The 22,297-nt window shown below is 36.5% G+C and overlaps 1 protein-coding gene across 9 annotated transcripts in view; it reads left to right on the top strand.

Annotated features, from left to right (window-relative positions):
* GPCPD1 (glycerophosphocholine phosphodiesterase 1) overlaps positions 1–22,160 on the top strand; it is a 43,510-nt gene extending 21,350 nt beyond the window's left edge. For 7 of the 9 annotated variants that reach the window (XM_027694934.1, XM_027694936.1, XM_027694930.1 and 4 more), the window contains exons 6-20: positions 1,271–1,312; positions 2,529–2,652; positions 3,767–4,013; positions 5,097–5,259; positions 5,351–5,483; positions 5,706–5,760; positions 7,668–7,760; positions 9,169–9,246; positions 10,227–10,266; positions 11,043–11,104; positions 11,986–12,051; positions 12,835–12,971; positions 14,159–14,294; positions 14,623–14,783; positions 21,198–22,160. In XM_027694934.1, coding sequence (XP_027550735.1) covers positions 1,271–1,312; positions 2,529–2,652; positions 3,767–4,013; positions 5,097–5,259; positions 5,351–5,483; positions 5,706–5,760; positions 7,668–7,760; positions 9,169–9,246; positions 10,227–10,266; positions 11,043–11,104; positions 11,986–12,051; positions 12,835–12,971; positions 14,159–14,294; positions 14,623–14,783; positions 21,198–21,402 — 1,742 coding nt within the window. In that variant the 3' untranslated portion in view covers positions 21,403–22,160. Of the gene's footprint in view, positions 1–1,270; positions 1,313–2,528; positions 2,653–3,766; positions 4,014–5,096; positions 5,260–5,350; positions 5,484–5,705; positions 5,761–7,667; positions 7,761–9,168; positions 9,247–10,226; positions 10,267–11,042; positions 11,105–11,985; positions 12,052–12,834; positions 12,972–14,158; positions 14,295–14,622; positions 14,784–17,631; positions 17,734–21,197 lie in introns of all 9 variants that reach the window. The other 2 variants (XM_027694938.1, XM_027694937.1) reach the window with 2 other exon arrangements.
* Positions 22,161–22,297: the final 137 nt, after the last annotated feature.

The following is a 22,297-nucleotide window of genomic DNA, read 5'->3' as shown; positions in this document are numbered from 1 at the left end:
GATCCAACACCGCCGTGGTTACCAGACCATGGCACTGATGCCACCTCCAGTCTCATCTTAAAAACCTCCGGGGACGGAGAATGCACCACTTCCCTGGGCAGCCCATTCCAATGCCTGATTACCCTCTCTGTAAAGAATTTCTTCCTAATATCCAACCTAAACCTCCCCTGGCAGAGCTTAAGATCATGCCCTCTTGTCTTTCTGGTAGCTGCCTGGGATAAGAGACCAACCCCCACCTGGCCACAACCATGACCATGTTCCTGCCCCTGCTCCTCTTTTTGCTTTTTATTTCAGTTGAATTAGTTGGTTTTCTATTCCTGCAAGATTGTTTCTATATTTGTCAGTAACTGACAAGGGAAGCAGCCTATCCTCTGCTAGGGTCTAGACTTTCTCTAAATTTAGATGATCTCATTCCAAATAGTTAGGAGTATTTTTTTTTTGGAAGTAGTACTCAATGCTTCATCTTTAAGAAAATGCAGCAAACCCAGTATGTTAGTACTGGGTCATTATGATCTTAAATTGTTGGCCGTGGTTATTAAAAAATGAGGTCAGGCCTATGATTCTTCTTAGGGGAAAAAAAAAGGGATTAATTGCTATAGAGGCAAAAATTTGTGAAGATTTATATTTGAGAAATGTGTGGTTTGTTTAGACTACTGCAGTTCTGTTAATGCTGGTGAATTTACTTAGTGCCTTAAGATTTCAGTTATTAAAGCTTTGGAAAGGATAAGGATAAAAGTAAGTGTGACCTGAGTGTTTTGAATATTTCATGCTAGGCTGGTTTCTGTCACATGGGCAGAATAAGCATTTTAATCATGACTAACTTGATTTAACAGCTTGAAGTATAAATGTGCAGGAGGATAACTTTCTTGTATGTTTGCAAGAAACTTTAATGTCCTTGGCATTACTTTGGCAAATAAAGCATCTTAGATACTAGTAAGATGTAGATATCAGCAAAATACTGCAGCAAACCAGAAAATTATGCAACCTTCTTGCTCTTCTCAGTTCAGATTACTTTAGGTAAAATGTGGCATTCTGTGTGTGGACTGTTTTTTTTTTTTTGCAGAAACTAAGAAAAAGCCTAAGTTGGGATAAATCTTTATAGAAGGTTGCAAAAAACATGCTTCTTTGTCCGTTTCAGTTTTCTTGCCTTTTTTAGATACACTTTTTAGAAGTGCGGTGGAAAAGTAGAATGAATTTAACTTGGCAATGATTTTTTAAAATGTGAATACTAATTAGATTTTTTTATTCTTTTCCCCTCCTTTAATTCTAGAAGATGAAATTACTGTTGACGATGGTTTCTTTGGAATCCATAGTAAGTGAGACATATTGACCTTTACTCTTTACCATAAATTTAATTTAAACAAGATTAAGTCTCGTAATTGAAAAATATTTGAAATCATAAGTTTTAAGATTTGTCTGTGATTGTTTCTCTGCTTATACAGTTATACAGGCTCTAATCCCTTCTACTGTTAATAAAAGACTGCTGAGAAGAGTTGAAATGTTGTCACTCTGATGGTGTTAAAGGTTGAAATTTGCAAATTTTAAGTCATGAGAATGTATTTTTGGAAATACAGAATAGACTTAGCTTTCTCTGAATACCCACCTTAGAAAAACTCTTCATGCCTAGAAAGACATTATCACTTGCACTAAATGTACACAGTCTGCCCCCTCAGTTAGACATGTAACTGGCAAAAGGCTTTTATCAGCCCAGACCTTGTGTTCATGTGTGCATATATGTCTCACCTCTGGCAGTTCTGACTCACCTCTTTTTCAATCCTGTGACACTTAAGGTAACTCTTTATCATCTCTTATACATCTTGTCTTAAAGCTTTTCCCTTTTTCCTCTTATCCTCATCAAACCATAGGTTTAGCTAGGAACTCTTCAAAACTGTGGGATCTGCTTCAGCACCTGGTGTGGTGGCTTGTGGCTTGCTGGTCATGCTGCTTGTAGGGCTTTTCCTTGTCCTGATGGTGAGGTTGAGGGTTCTCCTCCATGCTTTGTTTCCCCATCAAAACTGTTGCTATACCCTGTCCTGCAGACTTACACAGCTTTACTGGCATTGATTTTGATGAGCTAATTTGACACCTGTATCTCAACAGAAACAGGGAGCCTCTAATTGCTTATGAATCTTCAGAGTTCCAGTGTTATTCCGTGTATTGAGAGATCTCAGGACAAAGGAATGTTATGTTTGTCTTTGGAGGCTTAATTTAGCCCTTGATAGCATATGTAAAATTAACACTGGAATACTTAGTGCTCTCCTGCAGACAGTGTGCACATGATCATTGTTTCTGTTTAATACCCTTAGAGGTGCAGTATCTGTTTTCTGTTCTGGGTAGTTTAGAAACACTGGTGAAAGGATGCACTCAACAATTGCTCTTGAAATACTGTAGGATAAGCTAGTGATGAGGAGGATTGTCTGGAAGATGATATTAGAGGAACTATATTTATATGTTTGTATATTCAACTGTCTAGATCTCCCTAAAATAAGTTACTAAAGTGTCTACTACTTTTGTTTGATTTTTGATAGATGGTATTGAAACTGTGGATGCTGGGTGGCTGACATGTCAAACAGAAATAAGATTACGTCTGCATTATTCTGAAAAACCACCTGTACTGATATCTAAGAAGAAATTTAAAACATCGAGGTTTAGGTAAGAGCCTGCTCATCTCAATATGCAATTTACCTAATGTTAATTGTCAATACTACTGTTTCTTCTTTACTTAATTAATATAGCCTTTAAATTAATTTTGGGTTGCTGATAGGGGTGTACTGTCAGGCTACTTTCGAAGTATTTCAGCACAAATACTTAATCCATGCTTGTCTTTGTGTTTCTTGCTTTTTGGCTGGAACTACAGTGTTCCTTCATAATTCTCTGAAGGTGTCCCTGCCTATGGCAATGGGTTGAAACTGGATGATCTTTAAGGTCCTTTCCAACCCAAACCATTTGATGATTCTGTGATACTTGATTTCTTAATGTTTTTTTTCCAGTTTTGATTCCCCCTCCCACCAATTCCAACTTCTGATGAATGGGAAGTTTAATTAAGAATTAATACTTACAGTGTGCTCTCCAGAGCTTTGTCTTTTTTCCTTGCTTGTTATAGCTTATGTCACTGAGATAATTCACTTTGTGTGGAAGGTTTGCTCTGCATAATGAAGAATTCTGAATCTTATAGAGAGGTTCATTCCTCTCAGTCCAGGATTTTTCAGAAATTGCATTCAGCTTAAATGATCATTTAGGATTTCTCAAGGGACTTAATTACTTCAGAATATATTACTTGTGTCTAATAGAGTGTACTTATCTGCCTTATCACTGTTCATAGAGACATAAAGTTGTGTGTGTGCTTAACAGCAGCCACCAACGTTCAAGTCCTGATGTTGATGATTACTGCTGTTTTCAGTGCTTTTCATTAGCCTTTTGGCATTATGGGTATCAGTCTGTGGAAGAAGGCTGTTTATTTGGCAGCCCAAATAGTTTGGTGAAGTGCTGCTTCTCAGACCATTTAGTACAATTTTCATATTTATCCAAGCTCAAGTTTTAGTAGTGACTTGAGCACTTAAATCTGACTAAAGTATGATTTAGGCAATGGCTACAAACTCTTGACTCTTATGAAGGCCCACTGCATGTAGTGCTGTCCTGCAGATAGTGGAGTTGAGAATTCTTCTTCTGTTGTATGAGCTTCTGCTCAAGCTTCTTTCTAATTCTATATCATTTTCAAGGACACTTCTGTGACTTAACCATTTGTTTCATATATCTGGTTGAACAGAGTAAAATTGACCCTAGAAGGCCTAGAGGAAGATGAAGATGATGAAGAGGGCCAAGAGAAAACATCCCCTACTGTACCTCAGAAAATGGCAAACACTGTGGAGTTCTCCTTAATAAGTAATAATGACTATAAATGTCGACACACTCAGCCAGACTGTGGTTATGCTCTGCAGCCAGACCGATGGATAGAATACACAATACAAACCATGGAACCTGATAACTTGGAATTAATCTTTGATTTTTTTGAGGTACGTCTGTTTACCCCTAGGAAGCAGCTCCAGTCTGCCTTTGAGAATTAGATTGAATTACTGTAAAGATTTCACTGTTGAAACAGGGCCACTGCCTGATATTCTTGGATCTTCTGGATTTGTTTACACAAGTATGAGGCTATTGGCTCACAGCCCATTTTGCAGAAAGGTTTTGTGAGTCTCCTTGATGTGGCACAGAAAGTTCTTCAGTTCTGATTATTTAGATGTCAGTACAAATTAGACTCAAATCTCTGTGTGTGGTATTGTAGTTAGGTTAATTTGATATTTATCCTTTACCAGAGCTAAGTTTTGCATCTCCTGCTTGATGCTGAACAATGTGTATATGAACTAGTTATATCACAATTATTTAATCTAAATTTTTATGTTATAAGCAGAGGAGATTTTGCTGAACTAACCAGTGCAAATTAAAACTGGATTCTCATTACTCTATCTGTTATTTTGCACTCTGTTTTTCTCCCTGAAAGATCCTAATATTCATAGTCATTTTAAAAGAAAACAACTTTTTATCTCTTCATACTGTGTATGCAGAAGAAAGTTTTAAGCATTCTCTCTTTGGTCTGAAAATGCCCTTAAGATCACTTACACTTAAAATTGTAAAGTGTCTACATAGTTCCTTGACTATGGTCAAGTGCACGTTCTGCATATTAGTTGCCTTCCTCCTTCCCTGGAAATGTATACAAAGTTATTTTTAGCATGTATGTTATTCCAGTTAATTTTTGTTCTAAATATGACTTGGGCTTTTTAGAAGACAGACTATTTCACGCATGCAGTTTTGACCTGAAAAGCTTGTCAAATCTAAGTTTTCAAAGACAATTGTGAGTTTTTTAGATTTCCATCAAGATTTTCACGTTACTGATAGTAATTTGCAACACACTTAGGTTAAACAATTTCAGCCTGAAATTAGAGTTTTCTGAATGCACAACAAACTTGTTACATCAGTGCCTGTTTGTATCTTCCTGAGGAGCAAGGAAGAAGAGTTTGTTTAGAATTCTCACCTACATATATAACAGTAATTTTTTTTTTTTTTTTTTTTTTTTTTTTTTTTTTTTTTTTCATTTTTAGGAAAATTTAGGTGAGAAAGTAGTACAAGGCGATGCGCTCCCAGGCCATGTAGGTTCTGCCTGCCTCCTGTCATCCACAATTGAAGAACTTGGGAAGAGTGCTGGAATTATTACGCTTGCTATTATGAGCAGAAATCCAAGGAAGACAATTGGAAAAGTTAGAGGTACAGCTGATGCAAACAACAGGTGTTGATAACTTTACTTGAAGTGATCCATTATCTATTGACATTGAAAGTATTGGTGTTTTTCTTGTAGTGGACTACATAGTTATTAAACCAATCCAGGGATACACTTGTGATATGAAGGCTTCATATGCAAAATATTGGAAACCAAGAACAACTCTAGATGTTGGACACAGGGGAGCAGGAAACTCTACAACAACAGCTAAGTAAGTTTGTTTGTATTTTAATCTGGGGCAATTATGTTTCATTTCACTGACATCAGGAAGCGGACACTTAAAAAAGCTGCAGCCCATGGTTGTTCAAGTCACTTCAGTATGAAGTGTGAGTGTTCTCCAAAACAAAAACTTCTGATTTGTATTTCTGTTGTTTCCATGGACTTCTGTGCTATGCTGCATCTAACAACACCTTTTTCTTTGCTGTTATTTCAGACTTGCTAAAGTTCAAGAGAACACCATTGCCTCTCTGAGGAATGCTGCTAGTCATGTATGTACACACATTTTCACACGTATAGTACCTGTAGTTTAAACTAGGTTGGCTTGTATGCTTAATTTCCATGATTCACTACAGTGAATGGTAATTGCACTGATGTTAAACTATGTCAAATCACTGTGGAAGTTCCCTGAGTAGTGGGAAGTAATACCTAGGTTAGACTCTTATTTTCAAGTTCATAAAAAAAAATCAAAACTTCTTCCATTTAATATGTTCTAATGCAGAGAGAATTTTAATCTCAACCCTGTAGAGACATAGGGTTGGAATAAATTTGAACAAATGAATAAAATTTTGGCATTGCTAGAGTCTGTCAGCATAACTCTCAGGTGCCAAATGTCTCGCTCAGAGACTGCTGTGTAACAAAACTTGGTGTCTGAAAATGTGACCTGGGAGCTGAGCTGATAGAATAAAACAGTCCTTTGTTTCGGTGCTTGCTACAGTGAAGACTTGAAACTCTAAGAGAAGGCTTTCAATCACTAGCTTCATGTGCCTAAACTCTGTGATGGAAGTGGTCACTTTTATTCCTTCCAGTAATCTTGATCACTGAAGTGTTCTGTGACAAGAATGATCTAGACAGTCTAGTGCAGCAGAGTAGCTGGAGACAGAAGTACATTCAGAGGTTCTTGGACTCTTGTTTTCACAGTCACATGCTGCTTAATTTCTCTTTCCTAAGCCTTTATACCTTAGTGGTATTAATACAGGTTCTTGCAAAACATCTTTTGAAGTTTGTTAAAGGATGGGAGCAGAATCTGGAGTTGGCTACTGGTTCTGGAGTACTCCCCAAGAGTCACAGCTGAAAGCTTTCTCTTCTTTTGAAGACAGAGTATAATTTGAACACAGTGACTGGAACGTGCGCTGACTGCAGACCAAAAGAAAACTGTAGCTACTAAATTGTTTTGAACAGTGGTTCCTAATTTCTGGGTGGGACACTGAAGGTTTATAGACAGGTTTTAAAAAGCCCACAAGAAATGTGCGTTGAGGCGGAGATTTACTATGAAGTCAGCAGCAGCATCACCAGAAAAGAGCTTTCAACTATTTGCAGATTGAGAAGGCTGAAAGCCACTGCTCTAAAAATATTTTTGCTGAGAAAAGTGCTGAAAAAAGCCTGTCCTGTTTTCTCTGTGAACTCATTGGAAAAGTGTGAGTCAGGATGGTAATTTGATGAATGGCATTCTTGGAGGCCTTTCAAAGGAATGATTTGCAGACAGTCAAAATAAGTAAAAACCTCAAACCTTTTTACTGTTTCTCTTTCTTTCTGGCCCTCCCTCTTTTCAAAAAGATTGTACTTAGAGCTCTTGGATCTTTCTTCCCTCTTTTTTAAGCTCAACAGAAAATAACATACAGCTGAAAAGGACAGGAGAATACTGGATGCAGTATTTCTGCTCTTGCACATATAAAACACTTCTGCTGTGTTACTCACTAGTGACTCCAGAAGCTCGTTGCTATATGGAATGTCTCCCTAAAGCTTTGCAATATGTAGCCATCCCTTGCCTCTTGGTGGGGTGGTGGAGAGGAGGGAGGAAGGACACCGCAAAGGCATGTATGTTTTAAACATCTGTATTTAAAAATATCATCTTAGCCTTTCTCTGAAACCAGGTTTACAATACTTGAATCTTACTAGAGGGTTTACAAGATTGAGCAAGAGATATATATATATATAGAGAGAGAGAGAGAGAGAGAGCTGCATTATGGTAACTAAAATACTTTCCCATATGAATTTTTTTTCATTTTTAATCTGTTGCTGACCATAACTTAACTGGTAACAGCGACTTGAATTCAACTTCTGTGTGATATCCAAGACCTGTAAATACTGGACAACTTGTGTGCAGTTCTGTAGTCCTTGTGCATAAGTAGTTAATGTTTTTTTTGTTTTGTTCTGTGTGTTTTTCAATTTTCTGTAGGGAGCAGCATATGTGGAATTTGATGTACATCTTTCTAAAGATCATGTGCCTATTGTATACCACGATCTCACATGTTGCATGGCCATGAAAAAGGTAAAGAGGATGACATTTGTATTTTATTTATAAGTATGACCATTCCAGAAACTGATATGCCAAGCTCTCATAGATATAATTCTGGGGACTCAAAGGATGGAATGGGAATATATATGCAGCATTACTCTGTGCATGAAGTAGAGCAGGGAAGTTGAGTTTTTCCTTTCGATATTGTAGAAAGAGCTTTTGAGATGCACTGTTTTTTTGGCACTCCTCAAGCCAACATTGTAGTTATCATTTAGCTTTCTTTTAAATTTAAGATATGAAAGAAAAAAGCAGGCAACTCCACTATATTCAGTAGTGCCTGGGGGACTGTTTTAGACTGCCAGAGCAGTCTAAAACAACTTCTGCTTGTTTCTTTTTGAGGGAGAGTTAGTGTGATTCTCAGCATGACTTCTCACTCTTACTGACACTTAAATGTTTACTTGTCTTAAGTAGTTATGTACTCATAACTCTTTAGGTCAAACCAAAGTCTGCTTTGTTTGGATCCCAGTAGATGGACAGCAGAAAAATGGAAGAAACAAGGATCTCCTTCATTTAGGGAGTTTGATTAGCCAAAAATGGCCTGACTTCCATTATTTTTTTTAACTCTTTCTTTAACCCTTTTTAACTTCAGCATTTTGCTCTGTTCCTTAACTGTGAGGCAAACAATATATTTCATGTCTCAAGTGTAAGTGAGGCTGACAAACTCTTGGATTGCTCAGTGGATCAGAAGAAAAGGAGCTAAAACAGAGGTTCTATGAGCAGACTGTCCTGTCTTCTTGGCACTAAGTCTTGTGTCATCAAACTCTCATACCCTTTGCAATATTGCAAATTAAAAAAAGTTTGGTTTTGAACAGTTGTGGAAATTGAACTTTTCTAAGGGAAGTGGATATTCAGTGTATCTTCAATCACTACTGTCTTGCTCAGTAAAATTTTCTATGGTGAAGAGGGGACGTGAGAAATGGACAAAATTTTTTTGACACCAGATCTTTGTTTTGGGAGCAGGGTGTGTCTCAATTTTACCCCAGGACATTTGTCTTTTTTTATTAGTTTCTGTGACATTGGATAGACAGTAGTAAACTGCCTTGGAGTATTTTTTACTGTATTTCTTTACTTGCAGACCTTTTTCCTGATTAACCAATCAAGTTTTTATAGAATAAATATACTAACTTTTTGTGAAGAAAGAACTTTTAAGCCTCTGACTTGTGTGAAACAAATCCTGTTTTTTTTCAAATGGACACCTGTTCTATGATTTTAAGTGACTGTGTTGTCTCCTGAAAACTGATCATCTTATTAAGATATAACTTGTGTCTTTATCAATAAAAGAGGAAAAAAATAGTTACCTTTAATGTTACCATATTAAAAGCATGTAGGCTTTTTTTGTAGTTTTCAGTTATGCTTAATTATGTATTGTTTCTCTTCAAAGAAACTGGATACAGAGCCTTTGGAACTGTTTGAGATTGCAGTCAAAGAACTTACATTTGATCAGCTGCAGTTATTGAAGGTATTGTTACTTTGGCTAGTACAATATACTATGTTTAGAATTTCGAATTGTGTATGAAGCTTAGAGTTTTTGGCAGTAACTAAAGACAGTTTGGGGCAGCACAGTTCTAAAAATTGTGTGAATAGAACAATTAGCTAATTCCAAGAAAAATACTTTTGCAGCATGGTTACAACTTGAATAAATTTCATTACTTGCATCTTCTAGAAAGGTGGTCTGACAGCTTGTGTAGATCCACATCATTATGCTAACAATGATAATTTTTAAAAAATAAGGAAGGTTGAAATTGAAGGTGGGGTTCATTGAAAGCCAATGCTTTGAAGTCTGTGAAGAAAAATATCTGTCCTGAAGTCTGTCTAATTTTCAAATGTTGGAGGGATTGTGTTGAACTACTGTACCTTCTGAGCAGAAGTGCCCTGTCTGACTCAAAGGGGAGTTGGGGGATGAGACTGGGCCACTAAAGACCCCACTGAGATACCTGTCATCACTCAAGGAAAGCATCTGGCTGATCCAAGAACTATATGATCATTTTTACTTAAAATTACTAGCTCTGCTCCTTTTTGTGGAGAGGGAATTTGAATAGAGCGAGAGAGTTGGTCCTGTGTCTGGCTTGATTCTGTCTCAGTATGTGACTATGTTATAAAACTGGTCAGCCCTCTGCACTGGATTAAACATAGAGGAGAGATTAATGCTCAGACCTCTTCACATCTTGCTGTTGAATTATACTATGTGTGCTTTTACCCTTGAACATGTTCTTTCCATTTTCAGTAAGCATGTTTTCCTTGAAATCTTTAAAACAAACTTTGAAAGGAAATTGTGATGTGTACTAGGATGTCCTTTGTTCTTTTGCAGATTACTAAAACTGTGTCTATAACGGACCTTTAAACTTAAAAACTAATTTATAAGGAAATTTGGTTACATTTTGCATGTAGGAAGATCTCTATGGGTAGGGTGTTTGCTAATGTTACTCTTATGTTCTTCAGCTGGCTCACGTGACTGCCCTGAAAGTAAAAGATCAGAACGGTACGTACGAGTTTGGAAGAGTCTTGAGATTGATTCATTACCATGTATTTATACATATTCTGTGGCTACTGTTGCTTGTTCTAATCACATTTGTCATCTTCCTGAACACTTCTAAATGCTTATGTAGTTAATTCTGTGCATGCTGTGGAGTTCTTTGCTGGGAAGTAAATACCTGAACAGAAGTTATTCCCTTGAGAAGAGGGGACAGGAATGTGGAAGGTGCATGTATAGATCAATCTATATTTATGAATAAACATAACAAAGTTGCCACTAATGTTTCATCTTAGACTTCTCTAACTTCAGCTCTTCAGAATTGCCAGCAAGAACTTTGGTAACTGCTGTAGAGTGTCTTATAGGTGGAGTAGTTTTTGGCCTTAATTCATCCCCTTTATAGGGACAGCAGATGGTCAAAGTACATCACACATCCTCCAGTCTAGGAAAAGATAAAATAAATAAGCCTTGATAGGCAAGGCTGCTTCTACTGGATGTGATTCAGTGAGTGAAGTGGTGAGGGATGGGAGAAGCCATTTCCGATCAATATTATGGCGAGTTTTTAAATGATTGTCAAAAAACTTTTCCCACCGGCAAAACAGGAATTGCCAACACCATCGCTGGAGTATGTCAGTGTTAGAGGGAAGGCGTAGGTAATCAAAAGGTAGACCTGATTCATTCTTCACTCCTAAAAGCCTTACAAGTTTGAGCCAGCCTTTTCTTGCTGGGATTACTGGGATTATGCTGCTGTTTGTTTTGATTCAGTATTTTGTATTTCTTTCCAGCATCTTTTCAAGAGGAAGAAAACTCTGCTTTTGAGACCCAGCCATTTCCTTCACTGCAAAGAGTAAGCAAACCTTATATATAATATAAGGGTTATATACAAAGAATATAGATGATAATGATGATTGTGGAACATGAAGGTATGTGTTTTACTTTCAGCTTTGCACACAAGGGATATTAATTTTTGGCTTTAGGTCTCTGATATCAGTGCTGGAACTGAGAATATGGGCTTCAGTGTTGGCCACTGGAAGCTTTTCAGTGCTTAAAAGTAGTAGTTTGCAGGTATTTCAAGCTTCTTAATTCATGAACCCAAGTTGCATAGCTCAGGGTACACAGGGGCATTGCATTTTAATGCATTGATAATTGTTTCTAATGTTGAAAAAAACCAACCACCTGGCCTTAGGCAGTTCATCACATAGTATTGGCCATCTAGCAGAGCCAGCCACAGAGAAATATGTCCTCATTCATAACTGTTTGTGTGAGCTTCACCTTTGATTTGAAGGCACCTTACAAATAGTTCTTTACAAGAATTTCACATGAAAGAACTTTTGTTCTCATCATCTTCATTGTAATGGCAAGCTCATGGATTTCTTACTTAGGACTATGTGTTTATATATATTTCTGGAGAAATAAAACCCATTTTTTCTTCAGGAGTACAAATGGGGCATTTCTTATACGTGTTAAGGTGAATTGACTTGCATTTGTGCCTTGTCAAAATTTTGTCCTTAAGATTTTAACCATTTGTATGCATTTATTAAGTTGAAATTGGAGTAAAAAAGGGTGTATATTTATCTTGTGTTAAATGTTAAAAACTGGGGGGGGGGGTAGTTTTACTGTTAGACACCATTGGCACTAAATTCCAGTGTATTCTCCCAAAAATTACCTTCACAATGCTTTGTTGTCCTCCTTTACTGTGGGGTCTTTTCATAATGAATTTTTTTTCAGGTCCTGGAGTCTGTTTCTGAAGATGTTGGGTTCAACATAGAAATAAAATGGATCTCCCAGCAAAGGGTAAATAAATGTACCTGTGATTTACTTTAATTCTCTGACAGCTAAAGCTTGTAATTTGACAAGGTGCAGTAACACAAGCAATTGTTTCCTTCTAGTCAGCAGTGTTGCAGACTCAGCTGGATTGTTTAGTGTTCAGTCTAGAAGGAAAAAAAGGCTAGGACTGGAAGCCTGGAGTGGGGGAAGGAAACTAAGAAGAGTGATAGGTGCAAGCCCATATGCATGGAGACATGCTAATAGTGCTCTCAGAGACAGGTCAGCTGCAGGAAGACTGGTACTTGCTATTCTCAAAGAATATCTCATTTCCACAAATCTTACCACTGAATTTGTGTGTTCCACAGAATCACAGAGTGGGTCAGGTTGGAAGGGACCACAGTGGGTCACCTGGTCCAAGCTCAAGCATTGCACAGGATTGTGTTTATTTAGAAATAACAATAGAGAATATCTGCTGTAGGTTTTGGTGGTCTGTCAGGGAATTCCTTTACATTTCAGGGAAATCCTTTGCATTTTCAAAATTAGAATAGGCTCCCTAGAAATGTTTTCCTTGGACAGGGAGACAGTGAATTTTTCACTGAATCTTATTGCTGTGAGAATTCAGCTGCCTCTCAGACTGTCAGTCCTGTAGAGCTGTAACTAACATTCAACAGACTGAAGGGTTGATTTCTGTATTTGGACTGGCAAACTGAATTTTCATTTTGCTCAGGTAGAATGAAAGACCATTGCTGGTTAAAATAATTTCAGTAACCGTTAATTTAAATGGCTGAAGCTTGTTCTTTCTTTTTCTAGGATGGACAGTGGGATGGCAACTTGTCAACTTACTTTGATATGAACCTTTTTCTAGATATTATTCTAAAAACTGTTTTGATGAATGCTGGAAGAAGAAGAATTGTATTTTCTTCTTTTCATGCAGATGTTTGTACAATGTAAGTTAAGAAGATAAATTATGTATTTTCTTTTTCTCTTTTTTTTTTTTGTAAAATTTACTCTGTACATAAGAATACCCAACAGGAACAAATAACAATTTGTTTTGCTTAGACGTAAACTTTGAGTTACGTCCCAAAATAGTTGGGAACTGAAACGAGACCACTTTCATCAGAAATGACTCCAAAATCAAATAGGAGAACAAAGTCACAGTAGATATTTTTGTCAAGTGCCTTCCTGAATGCTTCACTCTTTCTTGACACAACAAAAAAGGTCAAGGTTTCTTCTGGTATCCCAAAGTCTTTTTTTAGTCATGCTCCAGGGGTATGCAAGCCCAACTTAAAAACCAAATCATCTTGTTACAATTTTTCACTGTATCTGCCTTTTTGAAAGGACAGAAAACAAAAGAACTTTGTGTTGCCCATGTTTGGTTTAGGTTTTCTTTGTGGTTTTTGTTAAGTGGTTTACTTTGCTTTTGTGGAATGTCATATTGAAGGTATTGGGGCACAGAAAAAGCATAGGAGTTGAACTGGTGAACAAACAGTTGGGATACACAGGAACTAAAACTGTGCTGCAGTACTTGGTAACCAGAAGTGCTTCAGCACTGTTAATGAAAGGCTTTGTTTGATGCTGCACTGATGAAATACCATTGAAGAGTCAATGGGCAAGGCAAAACCAAGTCAAGGTACTGATAAAAGGGTTAAGAAGCAAGTGTGTAAGAATATGGCAATATCAAAATTTTGCTTCCATCTGTTGTCATTTCATACCACTGTACTGGTATCTAAGTTGAAAAATACATTAGTAAGGTTAGGTTCTTGATATTAACCATGTTTAGAAATTCTTATCATGGATCTTCCTATTACTCTAACCTGCATTTAAGAAGAAAATTACAGAATTAAACAGCCTTCAAGGATTTTATATAAACATTTTGAGGATGTGGGTCTGAGTTCAACATGCAGTCAAGCTTCCCTTAAACTGTGTGTTAATCTCTCATAATGAGAAAAGAAATAAATAATTTGAGCAGTTTGTCACTCAGTTTGATGCTAAACTGTAGTACCATTTCGTTGCACCAGCTAGGAACTAGAAGAACATGCAGCAGAGAGAGGAATTCCACTCAAAACAGTAAGATTGAATTCCCCTGCTTTTTATTTTTTCATTTCCTACTTGTGAACTTTTTTTTTTCTAACAGGATTCGGCATAAGCAAAACAAGTATCCTGTGTTATTTCTCACCCAAGGAGAATCCAAACTCTACCCAGAGCTTATGGATCTTAGATCTCGCACAACTCCAATTGCCATTACTTTTGCACAGTTTGAAAACTTGCTGGTAAGCTGACAAGTTCTGGTACTACTCTGTGGTAAAATGAAACTAAATTATTACTACTTCTTTTAAATCTCTCATTTTTCACACAAACACTTAAAATTACAACTAACCTCATAAAAGAAATATGATAAAGTTGGGTAACTGCCAAAATAATGTCCATTGTTTCAAATGTCTAATACAGTGTTTTAAAAATAGCACTATCAATAAGCTCTCTAATTGGATAAATTATTTTTTATTATTATGGATGAAATCATAAGGAGCTGTGTCAAAGATTAAAAAAACTGATATGTTTCAGAAACATGCATTTTAATTGAAGTCTTTTGTATTTCAGGGAATTAATGTGCATTCCGAAGATCTGCTGAGGAATCCATCATTTATTAAAAGGGCCATATCTGAGGGCTTAGTTATTTTTTCGTGGGGTGATGATGCAAATGACCCAGACAACAGGAAGAAGTTGAGAGAATATGGTGTTCATGGGCTAATATATGACAGGTATTTAATTATAGCTTTTATAAATCATCATCATCATCATCAAGCTTAGAAACTATTATATCTTGATTCTGGTGAAATGTCACATTGCTTCTTGGTTGACTGGGTACAGAATATCTTCCTTCTTGTACTGCAAGTACAAGAAGCCCATAAACCCAGATCAAGAACAAGTCTAACGCTTATTCCCACTCTTTTCAGCTGTATATATGAAGCAAAATAATTTGTTTGTTCTGAGATTACCGTAAATGTAATTTGATTCTTTAAAGAAACAGCGCATGGCACACATATTTAAGATGCTACTGGTATTCATGATGATAGTTTTTAAGTTATGTACATGATATGGTGAGGACAATATTATTTAACAGTTTGACTGAAAGCTTAAGCTTTCTACATTAAGCTGTGGAAATAGTTAACACAACTTAAGTGAATAATTCTAACTTAATTTTTGCCAACGTTCTGTTGTGTTTCAAAGCTGTGAATTCACCATTTTTCCTATTAAAATTAGTTTGGAGGGACTCCAGGGTGAACTGCTAAATTAGTCACTACAGAAGGTAGCTATTCTATTATTTCCAGACCATTCAGGTGGACATCGGAATATCAGGGTAAATATTGAACAAAAGCATTGTTGTGGTATTTAGTTCCTCACAAACACCAAAAGTTTTAGCTCATTTGTCACTGAAGATGTGAAATTCATTAATACAAGATGATGATTAATTTGAGAAGCTGTATTAAATTAGAAATTCTGATAGATGAAGAAGAATGTCATTGGGAAAGCATTAAGTGTAACTGAAGTGTCAAATTATAGAAGGCTTTCAAGCCTTTTGCTTTAGTAAGGGTATTGCTTTGCATATTGTTTTACCTGAAAAAATAAAAAGGGAGGAAAGGGATTAATAATTGTCAAGGGCTCTGTTTTATAAAGTGAAAACTGAGAGTCAGTTTAACATATCTAGAGGCAAGAAATCAAATAATGTTTGCTCTTTCTTTCTCATTGAAAAAAAAAAAATAGTTAACTCTCTATTATCTGTTCTTGACTGTTAAGAGTCCTTCCAGAGTGGTGGGTCCATTGCTTCTCTGGTTTGCCAGAGGTCTCAATTCTTGTACTGTATAGAATGTCTCCTATTCTCTGGCAGTAAAAAAGAATAACTAGATTTTTACATTGGGGATCAGCTTCAGACTGAAGACAGAACATAAGTCCTCTTTCTTGCCACAGCATTGCTGTGTGTGTGGTACCTCAGCTACAACTCATGGTTGAGGCCCCCTTCAGTTGATGAAAATTATCTCTGGACTAGAATGCAGATGAAAGTCTGACTCTTTGATGTACAATCCTAGAGTAATGAGGTTGGATCCTATTATGTGCATAACTTAAAGTAATACATTATTGGTTCATGAATAGGTGGGGTGTTTTAATTAAATACTGCTGTGTAAAATATTCTTAAAGTGTCTGTTCATCTGATGTCTACTAATCCAGTCTTCGAGAGTAGCTTATTACTCCTTGTGCAACGCATATTCACTACAATGGTAAAAAAATTAAGAAGGTGACAGCCTCATTTTTGACTTCATGTTACTTTTCTTACTCCAGATACTCAACACTACTTAAATGCTGTTGCATTGCTGTCGAGGCTGCAAGTCTGCTACATGTCGTCTTATGGTCCCTTTTGTACTGTTTAGTGTGTTGTGAGTTGCAGTAGGATAACAGAACACCTTTTATCTCACCTTTTGGTGACTAGCCAATTTGTTGGAAATCTGAATTCCCTTGTGGATTTAACTGAAGAAAAATTTCTTAACTTTCCAGCACTATTTAGATCATCTAGATTCCTAATAGTGTTCATCTCTCCTCTCGCTGCCTGCCCCGTCTATCACTTCCACTTTAACATCTTTCCACTTTATTAAGAGAGACCCTAGAATTAATAGTAACTCCAAAGCTGTTTAAAAACAGTAGTTCTGCTCTGCATTTTTTTTCATTTTTCAAGTTACAAACTGCAATTTGAGTAGCAAACAATTATCTTGTTTCATGCAGGGAAATGTTATTTCCCTTTTTTTCCTGTAGAATGTTCCTTTGCAATTTTTAATTACTTTTCAAAACTTACTAATTGTCTAAATAAAATTAAATTCAGTCTTAATATAGGTCCCTTTAGGAGAAATATGACACTTTCTGAAAGTTGCATGAGGTCTCTCAAGCTGGACACTTTGAAATGCAGGTGGTATTTGCAAGTCCTGGACAGAATGTCAAAAAGTAAAACCTGGCAGCACATGTTTCCACTCCCACTTGGAGCTGCTGGGTAAAGAGGCAATCTTCCAGATCATTTGAGACTATGAAGTTGATATTTAGAGTTTAAATAGGTGTGGTGTAAACATCCATATTCCTGTGCTGTTTGAAGTTTAGAAATAAATGTATTTAAAACTACTGTGAAGCAGAACTCGAGAGAGAGATGCACTTACCTGTTTCAAGATCTAGGAGTAAGTAGGGACTGCAGTAATTAGTGTAAAGCCAGTTCATGCTATTGTTGTGTCTTCAAATTCCAGAATATTTCTAGGCCTGAATCAAGGCTTGCTTCTTCCATGGTTTCTGCACAATTTTTGTTCTCTGGATTTATGGCTAAGTCCAGATATTTATCAAAAATCGCTGTGCCTGGTGTTTTGTGTTGCTGTTTACTAGACCTTTACTTATACTATCTTAAGTGCTAGTTATCTGAATAAGCTAGGAAGAGAATAGAGGAATTTTAGTGAATTTTTGGTTGCTTTCATGTGGCCCTGAGTTACTGTGTGCAGTAGTGATTTCTGAGATAATGAACTGTCTGCATAGAGATAATTTCTGTAAGCTGTGTTTTCCAAACTTTAATCATCCATGTAGAATTGGCCAAAACACTGTAGCCAGTTGTGAAGATGGCAGAAACACTGTGTCCTGAATACCAAAAGTTGGTGATATCAAGCACTGGGCAAAAAAAAAATGCAGGTAGGGGGTTCTGACTTTGCTTTGCATGAAGAAAAGCTGCAAGACTAAATCTGGGAAGCTTACAAATGCCAACAATATTAAAAGAATGATCTCACTGGGGCAGAGGAAAACACACACACCTCTGCCCCCATCCAGTCCTTTCTCCACTTGGGCTGCAGGTTATTAGATATACCCAAAGACATTAAACCAAATGGATGTTCTGGTGCTGTTGCTGGGATGATACTCTACTATTTTCCTGTGTTCAACTAGTTTCATCTCAGTGTTTAAAGTAACCAAATTACTTATATTAAAAAGGACAACCTACAGAAAGGTGCCACCTCTGCCTTCAGGCTTTTATTTGAGCCCTTATACAGAAGAATACTTTATGTGCATGACTGGGTATATTCTGTCTACACAGAAATCTCATCCTTAAAATGCTTTATTAGTCTGATGTTTAGATTTTACTTAGAGAAGAAACTTTAACTTATTGTAGTGAAATTCTCTGGCTTGGCCAAAAATGATGAATGTTAAAGCAGGATTTGTGGGGTGATTTATCTGGTATTTTTCTCCTGGGTAAGCTTTGTTAAACAGTCCAGGAAATGCTTCTGTATTTGAATATACTTAACTCAGTAAGAACAATGCAGTCTTATGTTTTTACACCTGTTGGCTCTATATTAAATACCAACGTGGAGAGGGGGTGGGTGCTAACCTACACTTGCATTATCTTTTTTCATTCACTTTACATGATCTGAATTTTGTTTGCTGAATAATACACACAACTACATAAAAATGCCAAATCAGTAATTCTTATGCTGAAAGCTTTTCCATGAGAGCTTTCTTAGGCTGCATGTTGCATTTGTGGACTCTGGACAAAAGCTCTGTGCTTGATTGGTATTAGTAACTTCCCAAAATTTAACACAAATTTAGCTGGCAATCAAGGCAAAAGCATTCCAAACACTTCTCAAAAGTAGAAGACTGTCAAAATCTGCGCTGTCCTGTTTGCCTGAAACTGCATGTTACTTAAATAACAGCATGGATATATGAAGGAAGTGGACTAGTATTAGTTGATTTATAATTTAATCTACTTAGTGATTAAGATGTTATGCAGTGGCAATCTAAGTCTTCCCTATTTTGTGAATTGCAAATAAAACTAAACTCAAGTTTACCTTGATGCAAAGAAAAAGAGTTTTAATCAAAAGCTTCACAAAATCTTTTTAGCATGAAAACAGTATTTCAGTACTGATGACTTTTGTCTCGTATGTGTTTTCAGAGGTTGCAAAGACACCAGACAGGAGCTAAACACATCAGTTTTATATCCACTGCATGACCCTGCAATGCCCTGCAAGTCTTTTGTAGAAAGTGCTTATTTTAAAAAGTAATTTTTAAAGGATTCTTCCCAGCCTTCTGTGGTGCTTGCTTGTTAATAGGAGGTTGAATGGAGGAACTTTGGTGCATAGCTACTTACAAATAAGTGTCCTGTTGGAGAATGAAGGATAGGGAGATGTTACTCATTTTGATGGCGAAGTTGGAAATAATTAATTAAGAGACATCCTGGAACTGTGCTCTGTTCTTACAAACTGGTGGCTTACTTTCGTGGACCCGAACGAAAAGTGAGGACAAGAAATTCTGAATTACAAGCTGTGCTTCAAAGTGTCTTCTCTGCTTCTGCTTTAGAAGAAACACTATATACACATTGGAGCAGACTGGTTCTGGTGGACAGGTTCAAAGGAGCTTGGAGGGTTGGATTCATCCAAAATGTCAATTGAAAAGAATTTAATATGAAGCAAGAATTGGAGAATTTATGCTGTAGTAAAGAACTAATAAAACACCTGACAGAAGCTGCTTAGAAACACGCTTAGCCACGTTCTAGGAACAAGGTGCTTAGAAACGTGCCTTTGCTCTTCTAGTGTCTAACTGATGGGAAGGACTTGAGGTTCTTAGTCCCTAAAGTGTATTGCTGTATAGAAAACTATCTTGAGTTTCATTGCTTTGTCTTGAATGCATAGAGAAATTCATAATGTGTAAGCTAACTTAACTGAAGAAATACCTGCATCCTGGAAAGAAGGCAGAGCTTTTATTTTGCAGATAGCTTCCATAAGGCAATTTTGGGTTATATCTTGAGTCTGTATTGGATTATAGGTGCTGTGCAAGTAATTTAACTGCTATGCCTTCTATTTGAATTTCATAAAACAGACAGCATTTATCCTCACTTCGAGGAGTTTCTTCACAGAAATTGTCCTTGATCATACTGTAGAGAATGTGATCCATATCAATATTTCCTGGAGAAGTGTTTCCTTATTTGAATCCTGTTATTATATTGGTCTTTGAGCTGCATTTTTTTTTGGGATGTCTCAGAGTTGCCAGCAGTTCACAAGTCATCTTGTTGGGGTAAAAAGGCACTTTCCACTCTGTTATTTTGGTTGTGACACTGCATTCCTTTTGGACATACCTTGAAAACTTATGAAGGACACAAGATGATGAAATAAAACCAAACTAATTTTTTGAAGGAATCATAAGGAAAGGTATGAATATTCATAAAAGACTAAGGCAGAAGCCATGGTCATTTCTTCCAGAAGTTTTGATTTGAATGAGATAAACCTGGAGATGTGCAATACCTGAAACTGTATATGCACAACTGGATTCTCAGAAGGAAATTTTGGATATAAATAATATGCTGGTGTTAGAAATCACTGTTGGGAGATCAGGATGTATCCTTATCACAATATGTGTTGTACCATAGTTGGGCTACAGGAACACGAATGCTTTTGCTTTATAATGAGTTACACCAAAATAGTATTTGAATTATGCTCAGTGTCACTGTCAGACTCAAAATGCGTGTTGGATTTGGACAGTCTTGTGTGAGGTGACATTTTAAATCCTGCAGGTTTGTTTACATGTGTGAAAACAAGAAATTGAAATGAGGATAGACTACTTGAAATGGTGTAGGTAGTTAATTTACATTAGGTATGAAGAAAGATCAGGTTTTCTGGTTTTCACTCTTGACCTAATATTGTTATGGTAATTCAAGAGAGGTGGTTCTGAACTGGGGGGAGGTGAAACACTTATTGAAGCAGTAAGTATAAACTCCTTTCAGTATAATGTACAGGGCTCTGAAATTTCTTATGCTTTTAAGTTTGAAGCCTGGAAAACTTCTCTTACTGTTTTGTGCCACTGTTTGGCACTGTTTTGTGCCACCTGTAAAATCACATTTTTTCAGGAGACGAAGTAAGTAAATGCCAATGGGTAGCTTTTTAGTATATCCAATGAAATACTAATCAGTCTGTGTAAAAGGAATACCATTTTATATTGCAAGATGAGCAGCAAAACTTTGGATACTAACCTCAAGCAAACTGTCTTTATAGACTTGCCAATACCTAATTTTACTCTATTAGGGGAAAAAAAACAACAGTTGCTTTATCTAGTGTACATTTCTGTCAACTGTCAGTTTATACTGATCGATGTTTTTTCTTTTCTCATTTATTCAGGATATATGACTCAAATCCTGAGCAACCAAATATATTCCAGGTGGAGCAGCTGGAACGTCTTAAGAGAGAATTGCCAGAGCTGAAAAGCTGCGTGTGTCCCACAGTTAGCCACTTCAAATCCATAGTTCCATGTAAATGTCATAATAGTTACCTGGAAGAGAAAGCTGTAGATAACTTGAAGAGTGTTCAAATGCAAAAGGACTAATTTTAGGCAGAATGCTGTTTTGTATCTAGCAAATTTTCACTATTGGAACAGTCCTGTCTATGCTTTCAGGTTGGTTTATTTTATTTTTAAGTCTCCAAATAGCAATAACTGTGTTCCTCCTTCCTAACAGTACTTACCAAAATTTCAAACAACGTTAATATATTCAGCCCGTTATTGTTATTGTTCCAGTTTACATATACAGTTTTAACTTTCCCCTATAATCATGTCAAATCTTGAAAAACAAAATTAACGCTAGTGCTTTTAAAAAACAAATTAATTAAGCAGTCTCAGTAGTGAAAGCTCAGAAACTAAATCTTAGGGAAATTATAATGAATACAAATTACAATATTGAATATGCTGAAAAATTGTTTTGACTTTGATTTTACTTAGAGGCTGACAAGCTGTAGCATTTATCTGACAACAGGAATTTAAGAGAGTGATTGTGAGATACATATAAATAGATCTGGCCTATAAAAAGATCTGAGTGAATTGGTACCTCATATATATGTATTTGCACTGATAGATCCACCTGTACAAAGCTTTGTGCAATTTGAAAATATTTATATAACTTTTTTAGTAAACTGCAATCATGTTTTCCCAGTTCATTGGACATTTAGGCTGCTGCCTTTGTTGTCTTGTTTGTCAGTTTGTACTGTGCCTGTGTATAGCAATTAGGGGTGAACCACAAGTATGATTTTATTTTTTTTCGTTAGTCGCACACAGGCCTGCAAAACTTTAAAAATGTTGCTAATAATTTTAACAGAATTACAGAAACATCTTCAGTGGTTGAGAATCTCTTTTTGCACAGTAACCTTAATGGACAGAATATGTACCATGCACAAACTCTACAGAATGCATGCTTTATCTATTAAGCATGAAATTTAGGTGTTTGCTG

Source organism: Neopelma chrysocephalum, unplaced genomic scaffold, assembly GCF_003984885.1.
Source record: "Neopelma chrysocephalum unplaced genomic scaffold, ASM398488v2 Primary Assembly neopelma1_99, whole genome shotgun sequence".
In the NCBI taxonomy this organism is placed as follows: Eukaryota; Metazoa; Chordata; class Aves; order Passeriformes; family Pipridae; genus Neopelma; species Neopelma chrysocephalum.
The sequence above is the reverse complement of the archived record's forward strand: the minus strand, read 5'-3'. Positions and strand labels throughout refer to the sequence as shown.